At 43.4% G+C, this 26,741-nt stretch overlaps 2 protein-coding genes and 2 non-coding genes across 5 annotated transcripts; all 4 read left to right on the forward strand.

Moving 5' to 3' along the window:
• Window positions 1-2,335: 2,335 nt before the first annotated feature.
• On the forward strand, window positions 2,336-14,105 carry senp3b (SUMO specific peptidase 3b). Of its 2 annotated transcripts, none has more exons than XM_036547862.1 (11): window positions 2,336-2,479; window positions 3,581-4,304; window positions 8,550-8,732; window positions 8,929-9,040; window positions 9,559-9,700; window positions 10,788-10,835; window positions 11,982-12,059; window positions 12,373-12,510; window positions 12,625-12,708; window positions 13,010-13,060; window positions 13,447-14,105. In XM_036547862.1, the coding sequence occupies exons 2-11, from the start codon at window positions 3,623-3,625 to the stop codon at window positions 13,555-13,557; spliced, it is 1,629 nt and encodes a 542-aa protein (XP_036403755.1). In that variant the 5' UTR covers window positions 2,336-2,479; window positions 3,581-3,622; the 3' UTR covers window positions 13,558-14,105. The 2 variants fall into 2 exon arrangements, with proteins under 2 accessions (XP_036403755.1, XP_036403756.1); XM_036547863.1 differs by having other exon boundaries at window positions 3,585-4,304.
• A 1,381-nt stretch (window positions 14,106-15,486) lies between these two features.
• On the forward strand, window positions 15,487-24,864 carry eif4a1a (eukaryotic translation initiation factor 4A1A). Its single transcript, XM_036547864.1, has 11 exons — window positions 15,487-15,557; window positions 17,182-17,230; window positions 17,661-17,793; window positions 18,261-18,400; window positions 19,039-19,207; window positions 19,787-19,896; window positions 20,180-20,323; window positions 21,785-21,922; window positions 22,276-22,365; window positions 23,012-23,091; window positions 23,324-24,864. The coding sequence occupies exons 1-11, from the start codon at window positions 15,535-15,537 to the stop codon at window positions 23,466-23,468; spliced, it is 1,221 nt and encodes a 406-aa protein (XP_036403757.1). The 5' UTR covers window positions 15,487-15,534; the 3' UTR covers window positions 23,469-24,864.
• LOC118791699 lies at window positions 19,520-19,658 on the forward strand. The gene has a single exon (XR_005005560.1). It is a non-coding gene; the product is annotated as a small nucleolar RNA SNORD10 (small nucleolar RNA).
• LOC118791700 lies at window positions 21,450-21,590 on the forward strand. The gene has a single exon (XR_005005561.1). It is a non-coding gene; the product is annotated as a small nucleolar RNA SNORD10 (small nucleolar RNA).
• Window positions 24,865-26,741: the final 1,877 nt, after the last annotated feature.

Raw genomic sequence — 26,741 nt, forward strand, 5'->3', positions numbered from 1 at the left:
TGAATGTGAACAGTCTCTCCCTGTGCTACGCACTTCCTGGTACAGAGTCTGTGAGGAGTTTCCCCCCTCCCCTCCCCTCCCCTCCCCTCCCCTTCCTGGGTTACACAACTTTAGGGCTGTTATAAGGCAACGCACTCTCGTTTTTCATTCAACAGGACTACAGAGAGTATTTCCATTGAAAAGAAGACCAATCTAACACCTGACCACAGGAGTCTATGATGCAAAAGGATACACTTATTGTAATGTAGAGTGGACCAGTGGGAAGGCTCAAGTGTGATGTCATAGGCAGGACTGTCTGGTCACTGTAGAACTCCTTGGACTGATGGCAACCTGACTGCATGCCTCGACAGTACTCTGATGGGAACTGTTGTCTTTCCTGCAGGCTCATTTGTTCATTCTGAAGGGACAGGTTCCTGCAGGACAGCACACCTCTTCAAGCTGTTTGAGTAACAGCAGCACTCCCACAAAATGATGACAACAAATGACCTAAGTTCCCAGACTTCAGGCCCCAGAATCAAGGCAAGCATCTGGAGTCTGGTGCAAAGGGCTTGTGTCAGATGCACAAAGTGCACTGCCTCCAACAGTGGGTTCCAGCCCTGTGAATCCCACAGCAAATCCGAGTATTCACCAACCTAATGAATTAACCTACTGAATTTCATGCACATTTAATACGTCTGTGCATCTGCAGCAAAAAATTGTCGTTTGGCTGATCATTACGGGGTAAGGGATGTGTTTCCTCTGATGCTTCTGATTCATCTGCATAGCTTTTTGCAACACACTTTCTCAATTTGTCCCATTATCATCAGGAAGCTGAAAGGAAAAATGCAGATAGAGATAAAGATAGAAAAGAAGGGGTGGGGGGGGGGGGTAAGGGGCACAATATCCTTAATAGCCTACATACCTAAACATAAATATATACTACACATTTATTATCATTATTATCCAATTTAGCAGATACACTTATAGACCTACAGGAGCACTAAACACTTATTACAATGAGTATCAACCACTCTATTTGTTCTTTTATCAAGAACAGCTACCAGCTACCACACCCACCCGAGTTCATTTACTGGTGTATTGACTGGAATACCAATGCACCACCACTAAGATGTGTCATGTGCTCGTGATCGTATTTTGATCACTGCATGTGGTCACCAGGGATCAACACGAGATTGATACCAAAATGTTTGGCCAGGGAAGTTAACAGTTCTAAGAAATAAGCATATGTTTTATGTTTAATGTATCCGAAAAAGTCTGGTGCAAAGGGCTTGTGTCAGATGCACAAAGTGCACTGCCTCCAACAGTGGGTTCCAGCCCTGTGAATCCCACAGCAAATCCGAGTATTCACCAACCTAATGAATTAACCTACTGAATTTCATGCACATTTAATACGTCTGTGCATCTGCAGCAAAAAATTGTCGTTTGGCTGATCATTACGGGGTAAGGGATGTGTTTCCTCTGATGCTTCTGATTCATCTGCATAGCTTTTTGCAACACACTTTCTCAATTTGTCCCATTATCATCAGGAAGCTGAAAGGAAAAATGCAGATAGAGATAAAGATAGAAAAGAAGGGGTGGGGGGGGGGTAAGGGGCACAATATCCTTAATAGCCTACATACCTAAACATAAATATATACTACACATTTATTATCATTATTATCCAATTTAGCAGATACACTTATAGACCTACAGGAGCACTAAACACTTATTACAATGAGTATCAACCACTCTATTTGTTCTTTTATCAAGAACAGCTACCAGCTACCACACCCACCCGAGTTCATTTACTGGTGTATTGACTGGAATACCAATGCACCACCACTAAGATGTGTCATGTGCTCGTGATCGTATTTTGATCACTGCATGTGGTCACCAGGGATCAACACGAGATTGATACCAAAATGTTTGGCCAGGGAAGTTAACAGTTCTAAGAAATAAGCATATGTTTTATGTTTAATGTATCCGAAAAAGAAATGCAAGAAATATTTTTGCTAATGCAGGGCTAGGCTAGAACTGTTGTATGAGCGTTGTCGTGTTCAACGCGAAGCCAATACCATCTACAACACGTGTGGCCGTTATATGGACAATTTCATCACTTCATCTGCCATTTCTCTCCAATGCCGTCCAAGTTTATTGCCTACGGTCTGAAGTCGGTCACGGTGACCTGCCATCGGGGTGAAGGATAAATGTAACGTTAATTCTTCACCGGCAACGGTTGCTCACAGCTGTGGTCAAAAACGTTAAACCGCATTTTGTCATCACGACCGTGGAAAACGCGTCGCAGACGGTTGCCTGATGACATCAGCGAGTCGCGGCGGAAGCTGTTTGCCTTCGTTGTAAAGAAGCGCCGGTGTTCATTGAATGAGGCAGAATTTAAAGTAGTGTTTCTGTTTGTTTTATGTTTTAAAATCGTTTTTAGTAACCCAAAAATAACCCGGATTGAAAAAATAAAGTTCAGACTGAAATCTGCACGTTACCGGTGAGTTTGAAGTTTTGTATGCACGACACACACATGCACTGTGGAATCAAAGAGGCCAAGCGGTATCTGTATTTTGTGAATGTGTGCCAGATATCTGCAAGCTGTCTAATGGCAATATTGTTATTGTTAGATGGTTTAGCCACCATCTAGCGTATACTGTGCAAACTTATATAAATTATGAGAAAAATAAAAAAGGACATGCAGCGACAAGCTGCATAAATTGGCCACCAACCTACCACTGTATGGAAACCTTCCTGACACATTAGCTAGCGAGCTAGCAACTGAGAACCAGATGGCATGGCTGAACGTAAACATAGCTAGTTATAAGAGAGCTGAAAGCAATCATTCTACAAGTTATCTAGCTAGCTGTCTATTTGTTTAGCTACCGTTACCTAACTTGTTGATATAGCTAGGTATTATATATAATTAGATACAGTTATAAGCTTGCCAGCGATATGTCTGAGAGTTATCGGATATCGGCGAACAAAAGATAGCTAGTAGAAACGCGCGTCGTCCAGAAATATAAGTTAATTTTCTGCCATCAAGCAGTATACATCTCCCATACGCGTTACTCATTAGTGGCGGGAGTAAATCTAATGTTAGCCAACAGAGGGCTAACCACTCCTGCCAGAAACAAAGATCGAAACCGAACATTAGCTAGTTAGCTTTCCAGCTAATCTAAGATAGCTCTCCAAATACCACTACCTCGATGTATCTGCAGATGTTGAAATATGATGCTTGATGGTTGTGTTCCTTTACCCAGGTTCATGTCTGAACTGAACAGCTGTCATCGAATTGTGGAAGACTTTAATCGATGGTGTCACATATCCTAATCTACATGAACATTTATTTCATATATGTATTTAGCTGTATTTATTGTTCAGTCATGTGAAGTTGTTACAATTTGTGGTGTAAAAACATGTCGAAAATATTTTGTGCTTTAAAACTTAGTAGTGAGGTTAGGGTGAATCAAAACAGCAAGATAAAACAATGTCACTGTCATACATCAGTAGGGACCAGGCAGGTCTATCATAAATAACCATGTTGAGTTGTCTCTGAGACTGCTGGCCAATTGTTGATATTTCGCTTCTCTGTGCCCAGATAGGTGGGGGTCTGGCACAGGTAGTGGGGTGCAGGTGGACCATGAGAGATAGTGGTGGAAGCCTGGCACAGAATCGCTGGCAGAGTGAACTGGCCCTGGCTGGGGGTCAGGAAGGCAGTGCGGGAGGGGGCCTCGCAGGGGGACATCTCCTGGACCCTGCCTCGACTCACCACGCCCCCAGTCCCATGCACCTGAAGCTAGGCCGCCAGGCTGGGATCTGGGGAATGGAGTACATGGACCAGGAGGAAGAGGAAGAGGAAGATGGTGACAACGACGAAGAAGAAGAGGAGGAAGAGGAGGAGGAGGGGGTTGATTATGAGGGTGGAAGCTGGGGAGAAGAAGCGGGGATGGAGTGGGGGGCACCACCGCAGTCACCGCAGAGGCAGCACTGGCCTCAGCTGCAGCAGCAGCAGGCCGGACACAAAGCAGGGGACTCGCCTGACGGCCCTGCTCATTCGCCCCTCAGGGTGTTTAGACCGCTTGGGCTGAAGCGCTGGCGGAGGCACCGGACTCTTGGCGGCGCGTGGGGTCGTTTGGCCCAGCGCTGGAGGGCCTGGCGCCAGCGGGCCCAGAGAGCGGGGACTCTGGGGCACAGGAGGACGAGGCGCCTGCGGCAGTGCGGCCTGTTTGGAGGGCGGCAGCATCAGAGGCTCGGGACCCCCCAGCCAGCAGAGACGCTCCTGAAAGGCCTGCCACTCACTCTGCAGAGGGGACCCAAGACAGGTGAGACAACACTAACGGTCAGCAAAGCACTGAGTATTTCACATGCAAGTGGGCAGGAGGAACTTTGCTTTAGTTCTCTTATTTAGGGTCAGTTTTTTCAACAAGGTCAGTCAGCCCACAGTGAGCAGTCACTCAGATTGCCTTATTTATTAGCCCTTCCTCAACTGTTTCCACAACTATTTTAATCTATGTCGATGTAAAAACTGCAACCTATAAAAGTCACACTGGGTAGATTACAATAATCTCTGCTAAATTACAATAATGTGATGTATTGATGAGCGTGGTTGCATGTTGGGAACTGCAGTTATGTATGGAAATGACATTGCACCTACCTATGCAATATATCAGGGGACAACAGGCTGGCAATCAAATGCCAACTTAGATAGTTTCCTTAAGGTTCACCTTGCCACAGCTATGATGTTGCTATGAAAGCATTGTTCACTATTTGAGCATTGGCTGACAGGATTAGCCAATGAGGAGCCAACATTGTGCAATGCGTTGCAGGATGATGACATCACGTTATGATGAAAATTAGATTCAGTTAAATACTTATGAATACTCATTTATTTTATTTTGTGTGGAGGGAAGAAAAAGATTCATTTTGCATGTTTTACATGTGAATTCAATATCAGAGAGGGTGGAGACAGGGACTGAAGCAGGTTAAATGTGTCTTGTCTAAACCGAGGTGTTCTGATACAGTAAAAATGACGGCTGGCATCAGATACATCCTTTATGTGTTTGTATCACATTGCAGGGGGAACAAATGCAATAGGGAGAAGCTATTGTGTCCTCATGGAAAGACGATCACCATACTTCTTTGTCTGTCCTTATTTTGGGAATATTCAGGCTCCAAACGAAACTAATATTGTTCAACTAATATTGTTAATATGTTCAGCATCTATTGTTGAAGGCACTACTGTCCAATTGCTCAACTTCTGCAACCCAGCATAGCTTGGAGAGTCATACTATAAAACTATGTTCAGTACAGAGGGTAAATGCTCCTGGCTGCATTCACAGTGTGTTGTGCAGTGTGCATTCACCCTATGTGAATAATCATTGTACACTCATGGCAATGTTTTACCATTATCCTGGTCAGAGTTTTAAAAATGTTGGCGTAATGGTTATAAATTAGCACTTTTTAAAGGCCATTAGGTCACAGCGCGAAAGGTCAAATGTGAAATAATAATATTACTAATAATTATTATTATTATAAAATAAGCATAATGAAAAATTAAGGTAAAATGCAAGAATGAGTGTTTTAGTTGTGAACAAGTGCAAAGAAATCAATCAACTGTTGGTGGTGTCATGATAAGACAGTTTGAAAACAATATTGAGAATTGTGAAACTTTGGTGCTTTAAGGTTTCATAAGCCCTTTTCAGACATGCACTGAAAGCCAGAAGTTATCCAGGCATTACCCGGAGGAGCTGTATGTGAGAACGCAAACATCCGAATCAGTCGGATTGGACATGAGACGGACTTCACTCTGCCAGCTCCCTAGTACAAAGTCCGTGTAATGTCGAATTGAGTCCATGTGTGAATTGAGCCGGTCATTTTCCGGAGAATTCACAGCGAGCGAGTGGGCATGTTGATGACATGTCTATCATGCGACTGGCGCGAAACCGGAAGAATAAAAACATCTGCTTCGTACTCTTTTCTGCTTGCCTGTATATTTCTTTCCACTCTTTCGTTGATATTGCGGATGTGTCCAAATACGTTATTTTGAGTCCAACGATCGTTGAAGAGATCGTTAGCTATAGCTATACTGCCAAAACTTGTCTCTTTCGAAGATTAATAACATTGGTTAGTAGTTTATTATCTGGTTAGTAGCTAATAGTGATAGGTATAGTGAGATAGGTGAACTAGTGACCTAACATTACATAGCGAACAACAAAAACTTACCTTCCTGTTATAATAAATGTATAATTAATAGTGGTGTAACGGACCGTAGTTGATCCATGATCCCTGCAGATCCCCCCCACGGTTCGGCGTGCATGTGAACAGCGGATTAACTTCCTCTGTTACTTTTTAAAGTAATAATTCCCTAAATCTCGATGCAGAGTTGCAGTGAAAAAATACAAGCACCATTTTAAAAACCAGCAACCTTACTTAGCAGAAGCGTTTCGAAGACGAAGGCTGCTAGCTGGTAGTTAAGTCCAATGATCAAGTGTAAAATGTATATATGTTTTTATATGTTTATATATTTTATGTAAAGAACTGTAACCTATGTAAGTCGCTTTGGATAAAAGCGTCTGCTAAATGAATAAATGTAATGTATATATGCACTATATAGTGAATAGGGAGCGATTTCGGACACAGCCTAAGAATAGCAGAACAAGCACTCAACAATTAAGTATTGAATATTTTATTTTAAGATTTTATTGGACATCTTGAATGTTGTTTTCATTTAAGACCATGGGCAAAAGTTCCTTGCTTTAAGTGTTCTTTAAGTAATAAATGGAAAGCAAAGTTACATTTGTCTCCTTTTCTTCGCTGATCCGAAAAAATGATCTGATCCGTGACTCAGAAACCATGATACGATCCGAACCATGAGTTTTGTGATCCGCTGCACCCCTAATAATTAATAATAAATTATGTGTACTGATATCACACATAGTCATCCAAATGGTGCTATTTTTTTATAGGCTACCCAAAAGTACAATAGCTATGTTCGCCTTCTCCTCCTCCGTGCCACATTATGTGCCCATACCACCGAAAGGTAAGACCTTGAAAAGAAAAACCTGGAAAATACTTCAACTCGCGAATCCATTTCGTGAACTCGTAAATACTTTTCACTCGTGAGAATGCAAGTGGCATCTAACTGGAAAATACCACGAGGAAATCTAAATCTGGATGTTTCTAAACTCGCAATGATTTCACCCGACAATGTAATATACTACAAATGTAATCATTAACAGTCGCATACTGGGTACTACACTGAAAAATAGCATGCAGAATGCAGGATATACTTGTGTAAAACGCAGTACACAGTATGCAGTAGGCGGTTTCGAATACAGCCACTGTGATTTCTGCAGTGTACTTTTTGCGTTATGTCCTGCCTCCTGCACGCTCTACCCAGGCGCCGCCCCTCGCCTAAACCAAACCGGAGTATTTCCAGGAGGTGACAACGCGTTTGATACGGACAATCTCCTGTTGTGTGCTACATGTGTGAAAGGGCAACTCCAGACAATGTCTGGACCTGATTCTCCGGACATTGTCCGAAGTTCATATGTGAAAATGGCTATACACAAGCATGTGTGGGTGTGTGTACACACTTGCACACACACTGGCCTCCAGTATTACTTGTACCCCTGATAAAATTTTAACAAAAAGGTGATTTACCAGATGAAATGCAAGTGTGTAGTCTGTTTTTTGCTCAGACAAATGAAAATGAAATACTACTTGAACTGATACAGAGAGCAACAGCATGTATTGCATTTTGCAAGTAATTTAATGTTTTTCAAAAACACTGATCAGAGTTCACAATCCCATAATAAGCAGCGACTCCTCTGACTTTAAAGACACTGTGAGGATGCATCCTGTGGTATTTTATAAGGTTAAAGTGCCCCTCAAATAAGACATTAAGACACCCCTCCAGACAGAATTTTCTTGTTATAATTTCCCTAAGGATTTTGTGGCTCTCGCATGCAGTACTTCTTTAGGTTCAAACCACAAACATTCATCAGACTGAGGTCTAAGGACTGCTGTGACCAGAAGATAAATTTTCTTTTTCCTTTGACCATTTCCATTTTTCAGCCAAGGGGGTGCATCCTAGCAAGGGGAACCAGGTTTTTCTAAAAATGTCCTGCAACTGTGTATATTTCAGCTCATCCTTCTCTCATTTGGGAACGAACGGTTCCGACTCCAGCTTTCATTGAGGGAATGATGTTCTCCTTAGCAGAAGCTTCTCCTCTAGCAGAAGGTTGCTGCTAAGGAGTATATCTGTTAGCCTAAGAAGCAGTCAGAAGAATCTGCACCACTTTGCTTTTCTGTTGTGGCTTCAGAAGAAGCTTCTTTCTCACAATTCTTCCTTGCAACACCAGGTTCATGCAGCTACTGAAATGGTGGCAGCATTTGTTCTTCAGTATCAGTGCCTCTGGTCGTTGCTCTTTTTTAACTTGGGTAGGGTAATGGCCCTTTGTCTGTAATGTTCAGACCTCTCTGGTATTTTGTCCATGGCAGTGAATGCTAATGAAGCTCTATTGCTCTGTTAATGATAGACGTTCTCTCCCTGTCCTCTCCCCCAGACTCCCAGTACTGTGGTGTGAACGGTTTCCCAGGAGACTTCCAGATTAGTCAGGCGGTAGGCACGAGGGGGCGCGATTTGATCCCCGAGGCACTGGCAGATGAGCCCACGGGCCCACGGGACAAGCCCAGCTCCCAGAGCATGCAGAGCGCCCTGACCGACGAACAGCTGACATGTGTCCAAGGTACTGACAACTGCATCCTTACAGATTTGGCTGCCATCCCTAAGTGAACTTTCTCCCCCTAGTCTTTTTCAGTGAGTTCATCAATTCAAGTTCATCTTGGTTCATGAATCTGTAACATACAAGTGTGCTCGTTGGTCATACACAAGTGTGCTCATTGGTCAGATGGTTATCCCCCTGTCTCTCTCTGACACCCCAGGGATCTTGGACGAGTCCCTGCAGCAGTATGGCAGCCTGATCCCCATCCACGTGGACGAGGTGGTGGAGAAGCTGCAGGACATCTTCAATGAGAGTTTCTCCCAGCCTCACAGGTGAGACTCGTACACCTGTACTGTAGCACAGACACTCCCCGATTGTCACAAGGGTTATGTTCCTTAAGTCACTATGTAGTTTGGGTTCTACTGCCATGCTTTTGTGTAAGTATCTCCTACCACCCTTATACTGCTTTGTGGTCTATCCACACTGTTTTTTTTTACAATGCCTATCTAAGTACAGTAGTAGTTCTTCCATATCCGTTAGTTATATACTTGTACATATTATATATTTATAATTTAAAGGGGTTTATATGAAGTTGAGATTATACATGTTGAGTGGTATGTAACCCAAGGACTGCATGGATTTACTGCACCTTCTCTCAGTCCTAAACGGGAAAGTATCCCCTTTGGTGTTTCCCTGTATTCTTGTGTATCTGTCAGTGCAGCACGTGCTATTGGTGTTACTGTCTTATCCACGTATAAAGTAGCAGTCATAGTAACTGCTACTGCTCCTTGCTCAAAACATGGAACTCTCCATGCAAAAATATAACAAATATGTGTTTATATGTATACAGGAAGGCGGTGGTGCAGCATTTGATCCTCCAGCGTTTGTCAAGCAGTGCCGTGGTGCGCGGGTTCCGTGTCAACTACAAGCGCCATGTCCTCACCATGGATGACCTCAGCACTCTGTATGGCCAGAACTGGCTCAACGACCAGGTGTGCACCTGTCTTCAAAGCTGAGGCTCAGAAATGAATCCTCTTTAATGCAAACAGATGCTCCTTTATCTCTATGACAGCAAATCGCACACTAAAATTCACTGTCCTTGTTCAGTGTCATCTTATGTACCACCAAAAACATTCTAGAAGATTTTGTTGTTTCGTGATCCCTATTGCAAAGCCCAATGCAGAAACTTGGGCTTTATTTGGACAGCAGTGAAAATAGGACAGTTTTTTAATATACAGTATGTATAGATAAAAATGCAGTAACAGTCCTAACCACTCACAGTCCTAAACACTAGATCTTAGCAGTCCTCGTAACCAGCATAATGGTAGATATCATTATTGACATGGACCTAGCTTATTACTGTAACTATTCTTTTTCATGTGTCCTAACAATGGCTGAAAAGTCTTGGAAGTTTATGAGTTCATCTAAGTCCTTGAGTTCACATACTGGAGTGAGGATTCTTCTTTCCTGTGATTTTTTTCATGTATCTGGTTTAGGAGATATTTCATGTGATAAATAACATCTGGGGAATGGTAAACTTTGAAGGCTAAAATGAGCACACTTGAAGGAATAAAAATGAGAGTCACCAAACTTTATGTAAAAGTATGTACAGCAGGATTTAACCTGAAAGAGGAATTGTAACAGATGAAGATGATTTTAAGTTTGTACAGTTTAATATGTTGGGCAACCATAATCTGAGACACACCTTTGTTTTGTTTCTTTAGTAAAGATTCATTTTTGTGTTCTCTCGAAATTAAAAGGTGGTGGAAATTATTGCTTCACATTATTATTATTGCTAACACATGGGTGACTCGATTTCAGCTTAATGTTACACGACTTTAACAAGATAATTATAACTGTTTTTTTTTGTCATTTAAGCAAGGAATACCTACAAATTCTGTGACAACTTCCAATCTCTCCTTTGGTTCAGAGTGATCTACTGTATTACATCTTGGGATGTACAGTTGAAACCTGAGGGCAAAAAAGGGGACATCTGTCAGTGAAGGGGGGGAGGGGTGGGGTGGGGGGTGTCAGTGGTTCTTCTTATGGTCACCCTGCTGGTATGCTTGCTTCCTGTAGGTCATGAATATGTACGGGGATCTGGTGATGGACTCTGTGCCTGAGAAGGTAAGGTAAAAGGCCTCTATGCGGCACGTTTGCTTAGAAATGCTAAATGTATGTCATCACAAAAGCCCTGGAGGCAATACCCTACCATGCCACAATGCAGTGGGGTCAGCCGTAGGCTGTGCTAATGAAGTTTCCACTGTGCTTTTGTGTCATGTTTGTGTTTGAGTGAGAGAGTGGTGATGCGATGTTAACACAGGTGGTGACCCAAGCCTGTTTTTTATGGAGTGTCAGTTTGGTTTGGAGTGGCCACAAGGCATTCTAAGCACGTATACACAAACACATGCACAAACACACGCACACATGGTAGGAACATAAATATTGTAATGTGTTTTGATCAAATTTTTGATCAATCTTGACACATGTGCTGTCCTCACTGGTCATCAAAAATCCAAACAATTTTTATGTCAAATTGATGAAGGTGCAGATTAGAGGCCAGTTATCTGGGTCAAAATTCCAAAATTAAAATTCAAAAAGGCCCCACAATAGTTATATTTCCTTTTTTAACTTCTAGTTTCTAACTTGGCCACTTGTGTATAAATTTTATTGTTCTCCTTGGTGTAGTACTGAGGAGCAAAGCTTGTAACCCAAAGTTTGCCAGTTGGATTCCCAGGCAGATCACTCCCGATGAGTTCTCCAATTTGAGTCGGCACCTTGCTTTGTCACAATTTTCCTGCTGATCCCCATGGCTGCCTGTTATATACGCACATATTAGTTGTCCACCTTAGTGCTAGTAAATATATAAGTGTACCCCTGTTTACAGCTTCATTTCTCTGTGTGGTAATGGTCCTTAATGTGATATTTTGTAAATTTTGCAGTCCAGTTTTTTATCCTGTACTTTTAAGACATGTGTTTATTGGCCCAGATACTAAGGGTTGCTTCATGTTGAATACTTCAGTTCTGGCTGGGCAGTGTGATTCACATCACTTGTTACTTTCTTTTTTCCCCTTAAGTCAAAACATATTGTAGAACATTAGATGGGCCCCCAAATCAATGAACACCCCAAAGCTAAATCTGGTAACTTTGAAATGCATGATAATTAATTCAGTCCTTTGTGTGTGCTGTGTGTGTATATTAGTATCGATGCGGGGGATCTTTTTGCAGATCTTACCTTGGCTGTGACCTCTTTATCATTTCTTTGTCTCTCAGGTTCACTTCTTCAACAGCTTCTTTTACGACAAATTGAGGACAAAAGGCTACGAGGGGGTCAAACGGTGGACAAAAAATGTAAGAGAGCTTAATTTATACTGTGCTGTGTCGCGTATGTTTTCTTTAGCTGTTACCATATGACAACAATTACTGTACCAGTAGTAGTTACTGTTTTCATGTGGCTGCGGTTATACATTTTATTTATTTTGAGTGCGAAATAAATAGGTTTTTTTAGGCACTTGATCTGTGAAATGTTGAGTGGCTGGCCAGGTCATCCGCATAACAAGCAGTAACAGAACTGAACTGGACCAAGAGTTCCTTTCATTTAAGGATTGATTTCAGTTTGCAGGTTAACTTGAAGGTGATTTCCCTCCTTCCTCTTGCTTCCTAGGTTGACATCTTCCGGAAGGATCTGCTGTTGATCCCCATTCACCTGGAAGTGCACTGGTCGCTAGTGTGCGTGGATGTCCCCCGCCGGGCCATCACGTACTTTGACTCCCAGCGCACCCTCAACCGCCGCTGCCCTAAGGTGAAGGGTGGCTTCGTTTTTAGGGCTCAGCTCTAACCTATAACCATGGCTGCGCTTTTGCTGCCATTCATATTGTTCACAGCTCTCCCTTTCCCCCTGTCTTTCTTTCCCCAGCATATTGCAAAGTACCTCCAGGCAGAGGCTATCAAGAAAGAGCAGAAAGACTTTCTCACCGGCTGGAAAGGCTTCTTCAAAATGGTAAGGATGCCAGGTCTGGCACTCTTATTAAAGGATGCTCCCTAATACAGATGGTACAGTGAGCAGTGTGTTCCTATGCCTTTTTGTGTGTGTGTGTGTGTGTGTGTGTGTGTGTGTGTGTGTGTGAGATGGTTGAGCATTGCTGGGATGACCAACATTGCGGTGTGAGTATAGGCACTGTATTTGTGGCTTGCTTTGAGACTCCTATTGTGTTTGCATTCATACCTGCACTTACGTGCATTAATGTGTGGCTGTCAGGTCCCTTTCAGGTGACCCCATTGTCTTTGTTTGTCCCTTTCAGAACGTTGCCAGACAGAACAATGACAGTGACTGTGGGGCTTTTGTTCTCCAGGTGGGTTTGATGCTTCTGTGTAGTTACTGTTCTTCGCTGTACTCTAACAGACTATTCATCAGACGAGTCATAGAATCCTGACATCTCGACTCGTTTATTCAGTTGTTAACTGACTGAACCTAACTGCCATGGAAGCAGCGTTGGGGTCCACCTCTGAGGTATTTTTGACCTTTAACCCCATCTCCAGAAGAAGCTGGCTTTACACGCCACTACTCCATAGCTCGTCCCAGTCTCACTCTCCTGTTGAATTCCTTGGTCTCCATCTGTCTCTAAACTCTCTCCTCTTGTCTGCCATTGTTTGATTTGGGGTAAAAAAAAAAAAAAAAACTCATTCTTTGTACCTCTCTGTCCCTCCCCCCTTCCCTTCCCCCGCTCCCGCCTTCCAGTACTGCAAGTGTCTGGCTCTGGGACAGCCCTTCAGCTTTGGCCAGCAAGACATGCCCAAATTGAGGAGACTCATGTACAAAGAACTGTGTCACTGCAAGCTCTCGCTGTGACACGAAGCGAAGGAGTGGGGTGTTGCAACAGAAGCCACCCACCTCTCTTCTTTTGACAATGAGAGACTTTTACTCAATGGACATTTCTTTTGTGCCCTTGTAATTAATTATCCTGCCCACATGTGTTTTTATTTTTTTTAATTCTTGTGATCGTATTTTTCTTCACTGAGGTTGACCAAGGCCAAGGCCTGTGTCCTATTTCAGAATGTCTATGGAGGGGAGAAAGTACAGTAAAAGGTGGGTTCGGCCTTTGAGGATATCTGTATGGACTGTCACTTTTGAGGCTGGCTGAGAGAAGGCATGCTTGAAGTGGAACAGTAATGACTTCATTTCAGTTTCTCTTTTTATGTCAGTAACTGGTAAACTATGCTCATTGAGAAAGATGGGGAAGGGGTGATAATTGTTTTTTTTTTTATTTTTGAATAAATAATACCTGAAAACTCATATGTCATAATGGACTGTGTCATCTACATAGATACTGGTATATATATTTCAACTATGGGCTACTGTGTTCATAACTTAAATGTTGCTGATATTCTTTTTTTTGGAGGGGGGGGGGGCATGCCTTATTTCAACAAAGTCAACTGTTTTATATATTTTAAACTGCATTGTGGTGTAAGTTACTAAAAAATAAACTAAAGATTGAGATGAGGAAGTCATGTAAAACCCAGCTTTTCTCCTAGAGTGGAATCACTAATTTTTAGACTTAGAGGGCAACTCTAGTCCTCTTGGAGTCACACAGAGGTGTATATTTTTTAGACTGTTCTAAAAGTCCTGATAATTGAATTCATTCCATAGTGCATTGTCCTAATTCAGTGAGACCAATTCATTAGGTCACCAAAGACTTTGCCTGGCTAGCTTTGTGATACTATCCTACTGTCATTTGTTACGCTTACAAACCTGTGGGAATACATATATAAGGAGAGAAAGTGAAGGGAGGGGATTTGATTAGGAAGTCTCATGCACCATAGTTCGGGGCATTCTGCTATTAATGAAAGGTGGTTTAAGCCCACCCAGTTAAATGTATAAGTTCATGCTTAAGGATATTTAAAATAATAGCTCAGTTTCACTTAGCAAGAGACTGTTGATGGTTTCGAATGATACTGGGGCTATTTGAGTGACAACGTAACCTGAAATCATAGTGAAACATAGTATTTACCTATGATCATGCTGACTGTTCAAAAATTGATGCTGGGAAAGGTATTTATAATGAATTTCCACCAGAGAAATGCTATTGTAGGATATTGCATTCATTGTAATGTAATGTCCCACCACATATACTGTATACTACATTCATGTAGTATAAACTAAACATCGCCAAAACAAATTAGAATATTTCTGTATTGAGAGGTATTCTGGTTTCTTGGCTTTGATGTGATAGAATGTGAGAAGCCAGAATGAAGTTAAAGTAATTTATTTTCCTATGAATAAATATAACACACGCATATTGTACATACGCAGAATAGATCCACGAAACACGTTGACCAGTGACTCAAGCAGACATAACAGACAAATATGATCACATCAGATGAGTATTTCTTAACAGGTTCCCTGGGAAATAACTGACGTTTAATCGCAAATGACGAAAGATTTAGGGTGGGGTAAGAGGGTGATAAACGTAGCCTAACTTTTTCTGTATGACTCAAGCCATCGCGGCTGGCAACCTCACTCGATCCCGAGCTAAATAACCCCTGTTCGTCACAGGAGTGACTTCCAATGAAATTCATTTTGTTCTGCTTTTGTCCTATAGTTATGCTGTACAGAAGCGGTAACAGATAGATGACGCCCATTTTACCCTAATACGGAGTGAGGCGGGCTCTGGTGACGTTAGAAGGGTAATGTCTGTAAACCTATGAAATACAATAATGGGTGGTCTGAAGATCGATTGATGGAATTTTACACCAATCACAAAGCTAGTTTGGGTGACTACGTTGAACTATATAAAACATTTTCGCGGCGGAATCGCTCTTTGTAATAATGTCGGCTGAATATGAAGATAGGTAAGGAAGATATCGGGTTTTAGATTTAATTATGATGGTAAAACGGAAATAATTTGATGTGGATTTCTGATATTCTTATAAATCCAAATGCGAATGCTGGCTGAATGCTAAGTATTTATGATTTTTAGTTGGGGGTAGCTAGCCATCTTGACTAGCAAACGTCAGCAAATGTCTAGGAGCCTACGAGTTGAAGGCCTAACTAGATATTGACAACCGGCTTTTGCTCATCACCACATGGGCAAGCAACTTGGCCAAGTGTTTATAGCGATAGCTTGTGTATTTATATTCCGATTTTTAGCCAGCTAACTGGCGAACCTGAAATAACGGTGATAAGCAGAGTAACATTGCCTAGCCGGCTAGCTAGCTTCCTCCGTGATGTCATTAGCTATGGTGTTAAAATGGTTTGGTAGATAGCTAAAGATCATAGTAGCTAAAATATTATTTTCTGAGCTGCTGTGACTATTTTGGCATTTGTTTCATTCAAGCTGTAACGACTTTTTGAAACGCGTATGGCCGATGTAAGTTACTAGGGTAAGCTTTTCTTAAGCGTTGATGAGGAATGCCGTGAAAGTCAGAAGAAAATCATATTCCTTTGCTGATCATGTTTGGTAATTGACGGTGATGTGGTGAATGGTCTCTGTTGACTTCATGGTTTTACTGCTAAGCGTTATGGGTATACTCGTATAGCGCGATGTTGTTCATGTGATCTTAACATCTGCCCTGAAAGTGTGTGATTAGAGCACATGGTCTGCCTAGCCGGCGAGACAAAGGCAGGCCTCCGGCATAAGCCGAGACTAGCGGTTGACTCATGGCACAGTTAACTGGTACCGTGCTGAAAACGATAATGTAACCAATAAGGGACTGTATTAAAGTATTTGTTGTCCGGTGCTAAATTTTATAATGTAGGGATTCGCAAATGGGTGTGAAGGCACATTTATAAATGGGCCCTCTTGGCTCATGAACACATTTCCTGTAAGAGGTAGCTAGCCGGCTAACAAGTTAGCCAAGTCGACACCAGTCATTTAAAGCGTCGGTCTTTGCCAGTTGTCAAACGTAAGACTGCTTAAATCGTGGTTTTTGTGTGCGTTCGTAATTTGTACAAATGCTGATTTTTAGTCATTTGGATGGCTAGTATTTTGAGTAGTCTTCATCTGAGAACGGGCATGGAGCTACATCGCACATGTGGATCCGGCTTTTTAAACGACGAGGACGACCATCTTAAATGCCCCGAAAATAAAAAATGGCCGCCTGTCCGACTTCTTCGTATGCGCCAACACTAGTCCCTCCCGCCCACGGTCGACGTGTCGTAATCTTTGAACGAAAATGCCTAAACCTCCATTTTAAAACGAGCAGCCCGTTGTCGTCAGCGTTTCACCCTAGAGCTGCCTGTAAAAACGAATAAAATGGGGGGTGGGTTCTTTTCTTATTTTGCGGTGTGTGGTGTTAATCACCGGCTCCGTGTAATTCGACATTCGAGCAAGTATCTATTGAAATGTTATGTTTTGACATTTTGATTGAGAGTGTAATGGTGTATGTTGTGTATTAGCCAACGTACGTTACACCTAGCAGCATGCGATATTCCTCATTAATGGGACTCGAAAATAACCTTTACCTTTTCCCCCAGACCCAGAGACAATGGCCCAGAGGGCATGGAGCCAGATGGGGTCATTGAGGTGAGTTTGTGGGGAGCAATTGACTGTCAAAACTAATAGGTGGGAGGTAGTTTTAAATGCAGATTTGGGCTGTTTTTGGTTTTGTCCTTACTTGCCAAAATGGTATGCAATAACTAGTGCCAGTGATTTTGGGTGTAATGTCCAATATCATAACCCCTTTGGCATAATGAACATTGGCTTATCTATGCTGATGTACAGATGGTGGCATTTTTAGAAGCCCCTCTGTTAAACTGCCCTAAGGGTCTAGAAGTAGTATGTTCATTACCTAGACCTTTGAGTGTGAGAATTGTTAGCATCTAGGACGTAACACCGTTGTTCTTGTCCGCGTTTTGCCCTGCGTTTTCTTTGACTGTGGTCTTGAAGAGATTTGGAATATGTTAACATGTGCATGCAAATTGACTAACTTGTGGAACTCTGTCTCTTGCCACAGAGCAACTGGAACGAGATCGTGGACAGCTTTGATGAGATGAACCTGCGAGAGACCCTGCTGAGAGGGATCTACGCCTATGGTTTTGAGAAGCCCTCCGCCATTCAGCAGCGGGCCATTCTCCCTTGTATCAAGGGTATGTACGGGTCACCCCATCTGGCTTCTTTTAACTTGGCGCAGGTGGATCTAGGCATTTGTTCTGGGTTTACTGCTTTGTTGTGGGGAAGTTGTTCACCAGTTTGGCCTGAGTGTGGTTCGCAAGCTCCATTATTATGGTTTGGGGGGCCCGTCTTGCCTTCTGAGGGTCGTCTTTATCACACATTGCTGTTACAGATTTAATATAGTTATATAGTATAGGAATTGCAGTCAGGGTGGGGAGAGGGCAACAATCCATTTAATTTGTTTTGGCTAACAAGACAAATTGTTTGATAATAATGCTACCATAATTAAAAGAAGCTGTAATGATCCAGCACATATATTCTTTATGGAAGGCCCTGCATTAAAATGGTGAACAGTACACCAGAGACACATTAGGGTCCTGAACCCCCAACCCCAATTATAGTCAGTTGTATGTAATTAAGTACTGGTGTTTCCTCTGCCCAGGTTATGATGTGATTGCACAGGCCCAGTCGGGCACGGGGAAGACGGCCACTTTTGCCATCTCGATCTTGCAGCAGATCGAAATCGAGCTGAAGGCCACCCAGGCTTTGGTCCTGGCACCCACCAGAGAGCTGGCTCAGCAGGTGAGGTCTCCTGAAGAAAACCCAACACACAGGACACCTTGAATTACGCCCCCCTGTCACTGGGCAAGGCGGTGTCTCTTAGTGGCACTGAGTCTTATATCTGACAGGGGAAGAGGAAAGAAGCCCATATTCATCCCAGTCATCTCTGCACAGTGAGCAATAGGCTGGTTCATGCTGTGGGCACAGGTTTAACATTGATGATGGGCAGGTAGCACAGTGACCTGGCACACAGGGTGTTGGCCCTGGTGTGGAACCACAGGCCTAGTGCAGAAGATGGGTTTAGAGTCCCCCCCCCCCCCCCCAAAGTTATAGCTGTAAGTGAAATGCAATTTCAGCTGATGCTGTGAAAGTGGTAGTGTCCCAAAATTAGTCACGTCTCCTGTCATAGGTCTGAGAAAGTTGCACTGTCAAAAGCGTGTTTTTTCAGTTAGTAATTCCGAGTATACAGTCACGTGTCATTTCTCAACAGACTGATTTTTGACAACCATGTTCTGTGAGGGGCTAAAATCAAGCTGTACAGTTTTGTACCAGTAAGACAGCTTGCTGAACTGTGACGTTACTAAGGGTTGTAGCTCATCTTACGAGTTTGGAGCTATGCTGGCTTGCAGCTGAGCAGAATTGTCTCCCCCTCTATGCAGATCCAGAAGGTGATCTTGGCCCTTGGTGACTACATGGGTGCGTCATGCCATGCCTGCATCGGGGGCACCAACGTGCGCAGTGAGGTGCAGAAGCTCCAGGCTGAAGCTCCCCATATAGTTGTAGGGACCCCAGGTCGAGTCTTCGACATGCTCAACCGCAAGTTTCTCTGTGAGTACTGCTGCCTGGATCAGGAAGTGTGTCAAGAAAGGAAGGAAGTGTGGGGTCAATGTGTTTGCGTTTTCATCCTTACATAAGCTATGAGGAGTAGCCTGTGAGGTTCTTGCTAGTGGCTTATGAATTTGGTGGGATAGGATAATTTCCCTGAACTGAAGGTCTTTTTGTAGCAGTTTTAACATCAGTTGCATCAACCAGCAGTGAAATTACTGGCGCCAGTCTGGTTTTACCAATCGTACCAACATGAAGAATGCTTCTCCTGCCTACAAAGTTTGCGGTAGTCTGGGTCCAGTAGGGGGCAGGGCTGTCTCGTGATGATCACCATGCGTGTCAACTGATTCCAGAATCCCCTGCAGCTCCAGGCCTCCTGCCAGTGTTTTGCTGGCAGGTGAACATGGGCTGCAGGACTCTGGGGCCATGATCAGACTTGACTAAGGCTGAAGACAGTCTTAGTCCCCATTTGATATTCCTTGGATCTGGTAGATGGAATGGAAGGGAGTTACTGTTTTGCTCATATGGTGAATTTCTCCATCTTTCTGATTCTACTGTCATTGGCTCATGTTCCCTTCTCAGCGGCCAAGTATATCAAGATGTTTGTGCTGGATGAGGCCGACGAGATGTTGAGCAGAGGGTTCAAGGACCAGATCTATGAAATTTTCCAGAAGCTGGCCAGCAATACACAGGTACATTCAAATGACAGTGAGCGGACATTGTGGTGCTTAGTTTCTCAAAGGTAGAGCTACAGTTTTGTGTGATGTGTAGAAACTGGAGCTTCCATTGTATGGGGTTTGAAATTGCAGTTCACATTGCAGGAATGTGCTTAGAGCAAGTTTGTGTTGTCATGATTTATAATCGATGATTTTTTTTTTGTATGTATAAGTAATATAAATCCATTGGTAAAATTGTTGGACATGGAAATTCCACACTTAGTTTTCATTAAGCTTAAACTCAAACGCCTCCCCCCAGGTGGTTCTCCTCTCTGCCACCATGCCAAGGGATGTGCTGGAGGTCACCAAGAAATTCATGCGTGACCCCATCCGCATCCTGGTCAAGAAGGAGGAGCTGACCCTGGAGGGTATCAGGCAATTCTACATCAATGTGGAGAAAGAGGTAAGCTCCTTATCTGTCCTGCCCCCCCCCCCGGGTTGGCATTTTAGAAGACTTGGATAGTACACTTTTCAGTTCATTCGAGCATATTTGGGTTAATAGCGGGTCTGGTTCTCACTTTATTGATGAATATGAATTGTAGTACAGCTCCAAATCTCTCCCTCAACGTCAGCTGCCTCTGTAAAAAATTTTCTTATATGTGCAGCACGATTAGCTGAAAATCGCTGCGTTGCATAATCGATGCTAATTGGCTGGGGAGCTAACGTTAGCTATCTAGCGATAGAATTGACAAACACAGCTAGTTACCTAACAGGCTACCTATCTGAATGGTTGTTGAAGACTAGCTACTTAAACAGGTTGGCTGCTTCCTTTGTGATACTCTAAGCCCCTGACAACAGCAAATGCTTACATCGCCATGTAAAGTATGGTTAGTTTTATTTTGTTTGCTAGTAATCTAATGTGGGGGTCCAGTTATTTTTAGGTATAGATCTACAGAACTAACCAATCAAAGATCATTTTTGGAAGTAGCTAGCTTGTTATATTTAAGGAAGTCAGCTAGCTAATCAAATGATGGTTAAAAGGATTTATTATGACTGGGCATGTAACTAACAGATATCCAGCTAACTGTTGCTATAACGGATATGTTTGTTAAATGAGAGAGTCGCATCATTAGCGTCATGTTCGAGTTCTGTGCTCAGGCACGGTTAGCGATCACACTAGTCAAACAAACTGGACTTTGGGTGGGTCAAACGTGCTCAGGCACGGTACGGAACGGCTAGTGTGAGTACACTCTGAGTGTTCAGCTGTGTGGTGGGCCTCAGGTCAGGCTGCCGGCCCAGCTTGGGTAAATGCTTTAGTTTCTGTTAAAACCAGATTAAGATCCCAAACTCCCAGCAGCACCCCCACCCCCCTGACACATGATCTCCAGTTGGTGAATATAAAGATGGGATTTACAGACACTGCATGTGCTGTGGCCCATGGCTGTGAACGTAAGCTCCATCCTGCAGTGTTACTCCTTCAGACTTGTGTTGCGCTATAATAAACAGCCTTTATAAAGAGTGGAATTCAGTAGTTCCTACCTCAAATCCAAAGGGCCAGTTATATTAGAGCAAGGTGGGAGGGCTGAGCCGTTTAGTGATGATCCCCCATGCGTGTCAACTGATCCCAGAATCCCCTGCTGCTTCGGGCCGCCTGTTAGCGTTCTGTTAACAGGTGTGCACGGAGCCTCAGGGCTCTGGGGCCATGATCAGAACCTACTGTGGCTGAAAACGGTGCCCCCTCCTGTCTCAGCTGTGTACCCTGGTGCTTGACAGTGTTAGTACTCGGTCATTGAATCTTGTGTTGTAAAAACTTTTTCCCCTCAGTTATAGATATATAGAGATGCATGTGCTTCTGGAACTGTCCATGAAGTTACTCTGGGTCTAGCACCCTGTCCTGATGTCACTTCCTGTTCTCTCTCCACAGGAGTGGAAGCTGGACACTCTGTGTGACCTGTATGAGACCCTGACCATCACCCAGGCCGTCATCTTCATCAACACCCGCCGGAAAGTGGACTGGCTGACAGAGAAGATGCACGCCCGGGACTTCACTGTCTCTGCCCTGGTAAGCAACACGTTGCACGCTGCACCCCACCATAGCGCCCCCATGACACCTGGGGCCCCATCAGATCTCTAGCACAGAACAGGGTACAGGCTATACTGTATACACAGTAGTTTTTCCTCCCTATGTTCAACTTACTGGTCTGTTTTGGGGGAAGTGTAAGATGTAAGGCTCTGTGCTAGTAAAGAGAATGGGAATGGCTGTAATATTACTAGCTTGTTAACTCATGGTCTCATTTCGATTTAATTCAGCAGTGCAGACTGCAACAGGCATATGGTTTGGTGGATGGCTGGGTGCATGCTGTGTTCTGTGGGGTGCTGCTTGGTTAACGTTGGCTTGCGTCACATCTGTTTCAGCACGGGGACATGGACCAGAAGGAGAGAGATCTGATCATGAGGGAGTTCCGCTCAGGTTCCAGTCGAGTTCTGATCACCACTGACCTGCTGGTGGGTCTGTGCACAAGCTTCAAGCCTTCGCTGGCTCACTTTGGGCTTGGTTGCACTGACCAGGCCAATATAGCAACGTCTCACTACAAATGGGCTCAGCTGTGGCCTGCACATTTTTTGGGCTTTTCGGTTGCATTGTGGTTTTTGCTACGTCTTGTATTCTTTGACGGGTGCATGACCATAATGCAGTCCTGTTCGCCTCGCCAAAGTTCCCTCTCCCCCCAGCTTGTCCCTGTGCTGCAGGGGGAACGTAGTTCTTTGGCAGAGAATCCCTGCTGCTCTCCACAGTGACTGGGCCGTCTGTCCCCCCTCACAACTATATAGCAGTGGACACTTCTAATGTCTGCCCTGGCATATCTGTCCTGGTACTGGCTGCATAGTGTGACCTGGTGAAAATTTATGTGGTACAAGAAGTGCATCTTGGGCTGTTTATTTTTTAACCATATTTTTTTGTGTCTTGGCCAGTTAAAATTGGTTTACAGTTGAAAATCTAGCCTATCTTGAGGAGATGCAGTCTTTGTGTTGTCTTGGCATTGTATGTGTTGCACGATGCCAGAGGTAGATTAGCCAAGCTATCCTAGACTGTAGTTTTGACTGTGTACCTGGTATAGGAGCTGTGCCTGACCGTTTGAACCGTCTCTTCCAGGCTAGAGGCATTGATGTACAGCAGGTGTCTCTGGTCATCAACTACGACTTGCCCACAAACCGGGAGAACTACATTCATAGGTGAGCCCTGCCCCCCTACCTTTATTTGGACGCATGGAACTGCGTGAAGAGAGATCTTCCCTCCCTCCGTAATTCTAAATACACCACTTTTCAGATTTGGAATTCTTGCTTGTTTGAAGTTACATTCACCTTCTGTTGAGTGTTCCTATATGTGCAGTTCTAGTGTGAGTTTGACACTTACATGGTTAAACCTGAAGCAACTCGTCTTTACGTCTGTCACTCTGCCCTGTAGGATCGGCCGAGGGGGCCGTTTCGGCAGAAAGGGGGTTGCTATCAACATGGTGACTGAGGATGACAAGCGCACACTCCGAGACATCGAGACCTTCTACAACACCACTGTGGAGGAGATGCCTATGAATGTGGCTGACCTAATCTAGAGATCCCAACCCATTTCTTTTTTTTTTTTTTTCCTTCACTCAGTCTTGAGGAGGATCCCTCTCCAGGTCCTGTAGCCACCCTGTCCTTTCTTACACCCCTCTCCCTAAATATGTGCTCTTAAAGAAGGGGAACCCACAGTTTACCCCTTTGTCTCTCCCAGCCCCTTCCCAGGGTGGAGGCAGTAGCCCACAGTTTCCAGCCCCATCGCAACAGCCATCCAATGAAATGGAATTATTTAAAAGACTCTGAACTCAGCCACCCCCATTTCCTTTCTTGGTATACCAGCACATGGCCCAACCCCTGGTTCTGTTAGCTTTTCAAAACTGGTTTCTGTTCTCTCTGAAACCATTACACTGAGCTTGTGGTAGGGGGGAGGTGGTGGGGTAGGGATTTGTGGTGTTGATTCCCTCTTAACCGCCACAAGCAACATGGTTAAAATCCTGCATAGTTTTCCTGTGGGTGTTGAAGCTGGGTTAGTGGAGGTCCTAGCAGTTTTTTTTTTTTTCTCCCTTTGTTTACTTCCCCCCTTCAAGCTGAAATGGACCTTTTCACACCTGCAGTTTTAAACAAATAGTTCCAACTGAAACAAGGAATTTGTAAATTGACATGAGGGAAATGTCCCTTAAAAATTGACGTTTGAAATTCAGGATTAATTTATGCTGAAAGGGTGCCAGATAGAATGTCATCTCCCATTGCCACGTTTTAGGTATGTTGTGTAGGTTTTTGTGTGTAGTGGGAATGTCAGGAGTATCACATTGGATATGTGAGCAAAGACTTGGACTCAAAAGAACCTCACAGAGACTTTAAAGCATGGTTAACATTCCCAAGTAAATCCAGTTGGGTTAAGTTCACCTTTTTTAGAAAATACTTTAATCTTACAGATTTTGGGGGTGGGGTGGGCAGCAACCTCAATAAAATTTACAAAATGAAAAAAATCATGAATCGGTTTGATATAATTTTCTCCCCACTTTTCTGCTGTCAGATTGTATCAGTTGTCCTTTCCCTCCCCATCTGTCTTTGATCCAGTGTTGAGCTTGACTTCGGTAAGGTTACTGGGAGGGAGGGGAGGGGCCATAAGCATTAAAAGGAGAGGGAATGGGGCCAATCACTGAGTACAATTTTAAACTAGGCCGTTAAATGTGACTGAATCTTTGTTCAGAATTGACGTAGGTTTCTTCATTCTGGTCTTTTCGATGCAGATGTGTTCAGAATAGCAAATGAAATGGGGTGTGTTGCTAATAACCTACCTCACCAAATATGTTGGAGGGGTCTAATGTGAGGACCAAACTGAAAATGATTGAGTATTTAGAGATTATAACATGTTAAGTGTTTAAAAAATTGCCTGGCTATTTTGGGGAGGTTGGGCGTGGGGGTGTGTGGGAGGGATGTCAGTGCTATTTTTTAAATGAATTTATTCAAATGTGATGAAATTGTTAACCTTTTTTTGAGACAGAAGCCGTGTATTAAGCATTTTTCTACATTGGATTCTGTATAGTATTTATTTTAAAGGTCTTAAATAAAGGTTTTTTGTTTTCTTTCTCCTTTTTAACAAGTTAAAGTTCTGTTTCTGTGACCTTTGTTATGGAATGTTAGCGGTTTCCTTCCTGTCTCGTTCAAACTGCACATAGTCCTCTACATCGGACTACCGGACGTAGTTATCAAAAATGTTGGTAACTGGAGCCTCCTGGTGTAATACCTGTAAATGCCACAAGAGGGATACACGGCATTGACTGAGTAGCCAGTTTAACGTTCTACACACAAGCGCATTTTTGGGTGAGCTGATGAATCCATCGGCAAATAGGCCTGTGGTGTCACGGCAGTTTGACCCACTTAGATAAACTTTTACATAGGGCTATAGCCGTTGTACCCCGAGTAATTAGAGGAAGGTAGTCTAGTCTTCCTATCTATTCCTATAGATAAATATCCATAAAGCACTCTACACTTAACTTCGTATTTTACTGACCTTGTACTTTTAGATAACTATTCTTAGCGTTCTGATTCACTTACTCGGAAGTCGTAAGAGCGTCTGCTAAATGACGTAATGACTATGCAAACTGTAGGATGGGGTTTGGGTTGCAGTTTTTTTCCCTAGAGGTACTTGAGTGATTCAAGTTATCAAAAAACGAATCTGGTTCTTTACCGATTTTGTCTTCAAACTGAGTGTACCGTTAGTCCTGTCTGAGCACTTCGTCACCGCAGGCAAGTGTCATTTCTGTTTCCAGGACCGGTGCCACCAGAACTGCTACTGTTATCCCTTGCACCAGCCAAGCGCGCAAATGTTACCGAATTTTCAAGGGTTTTGTGCGAGCACCTATGAAATGTCCAGGAAATTAACACATTAGTCTGCAAGTAAGTGACCATCAGGTACTTCACGGCGCAGATTCATCTCGTGTCATTTGAGCAGCCTAGAGATCAGTTAACGCGTAATTGCATTTCTGCAATATCAGTTTAGGTCTGAGGAGAAACAGCACGCAGACGAAGCCTTGTGACGACGTTTGGGTGTTAGAAAGGTGGGATGAAGCTGGTTTTGGTAGGAGAATATTGCTTCGCTTGAACGGGGTTATGCCGCGTGCAACCCTGGTTCTGGACTGAAGGTGTTGCGCTTTGAAGGTGACCGCTCAAGAGCTCGAAGGAATAACAATGCGCGTGGGAAAAAGAAATGGCGTTTTCTTAGAACAAACATCTACGTATGAGTTTAATCTTGATTTGTTTGCGCTTGATAACTGCGCTGTTTGTCTGAGGCAAGTTGGCGATTGCCATCATGGCGTAACAGGAATGTGGCCGGTGCCGTTTGAGTTCTTATACCCAGTCTTAGGGGGAGAGGTAGACGACTACATGAAAGAACAGAGTATTATCTTCTGCATCGACATCTGGTCTTGGGTATGTATGCGAAGGGCGTTTACGCCAACTGTTGATCAGGTTATTTTTGTCAGCGGCATTTGACACTGAACAAATATACTACTCAATGAGGGAAAATAGTTCAAATCAACGGTAAGCAGGCCACATAATGTAGGCCCGTGTCTCGAAAATAAAATGGAAACGCATCTAGGTATGTAAGCGATAATCTTACCTGATTTACACAGTAGGTGACAGTTTAGATAGCAACCAGGTTTGTCTAATTTAAATCCAGAAGAGGCACGTCTGGAGCGATTCTTGATACAATAAAGTAAATGGGACATAAGTCGTCGAAAACAAAAGGGAAATTGTAACTTTTTGAACGTGACGAGTTGTCTGACAGCTTGTAACCGTAATGCAGATTTCCCCCATGGAGC

The sequence above is a fragment of the Megalops cyprinoides genome, chromosome 16 (assembly GCF_013368585.1).
Source record: "Megalops cyprinoides isolate fMegCyp1 chromosome 16, fMegCyp1.pri, whole genome shotgun sequence".
NCBI classification, from domain to species: domain Eukaryota; kingdom Metazoa; phylum Chordata; class Actinopteri; order Elopiformes; family Megalopidae; genus Megalops; species Megalops cyprinoides.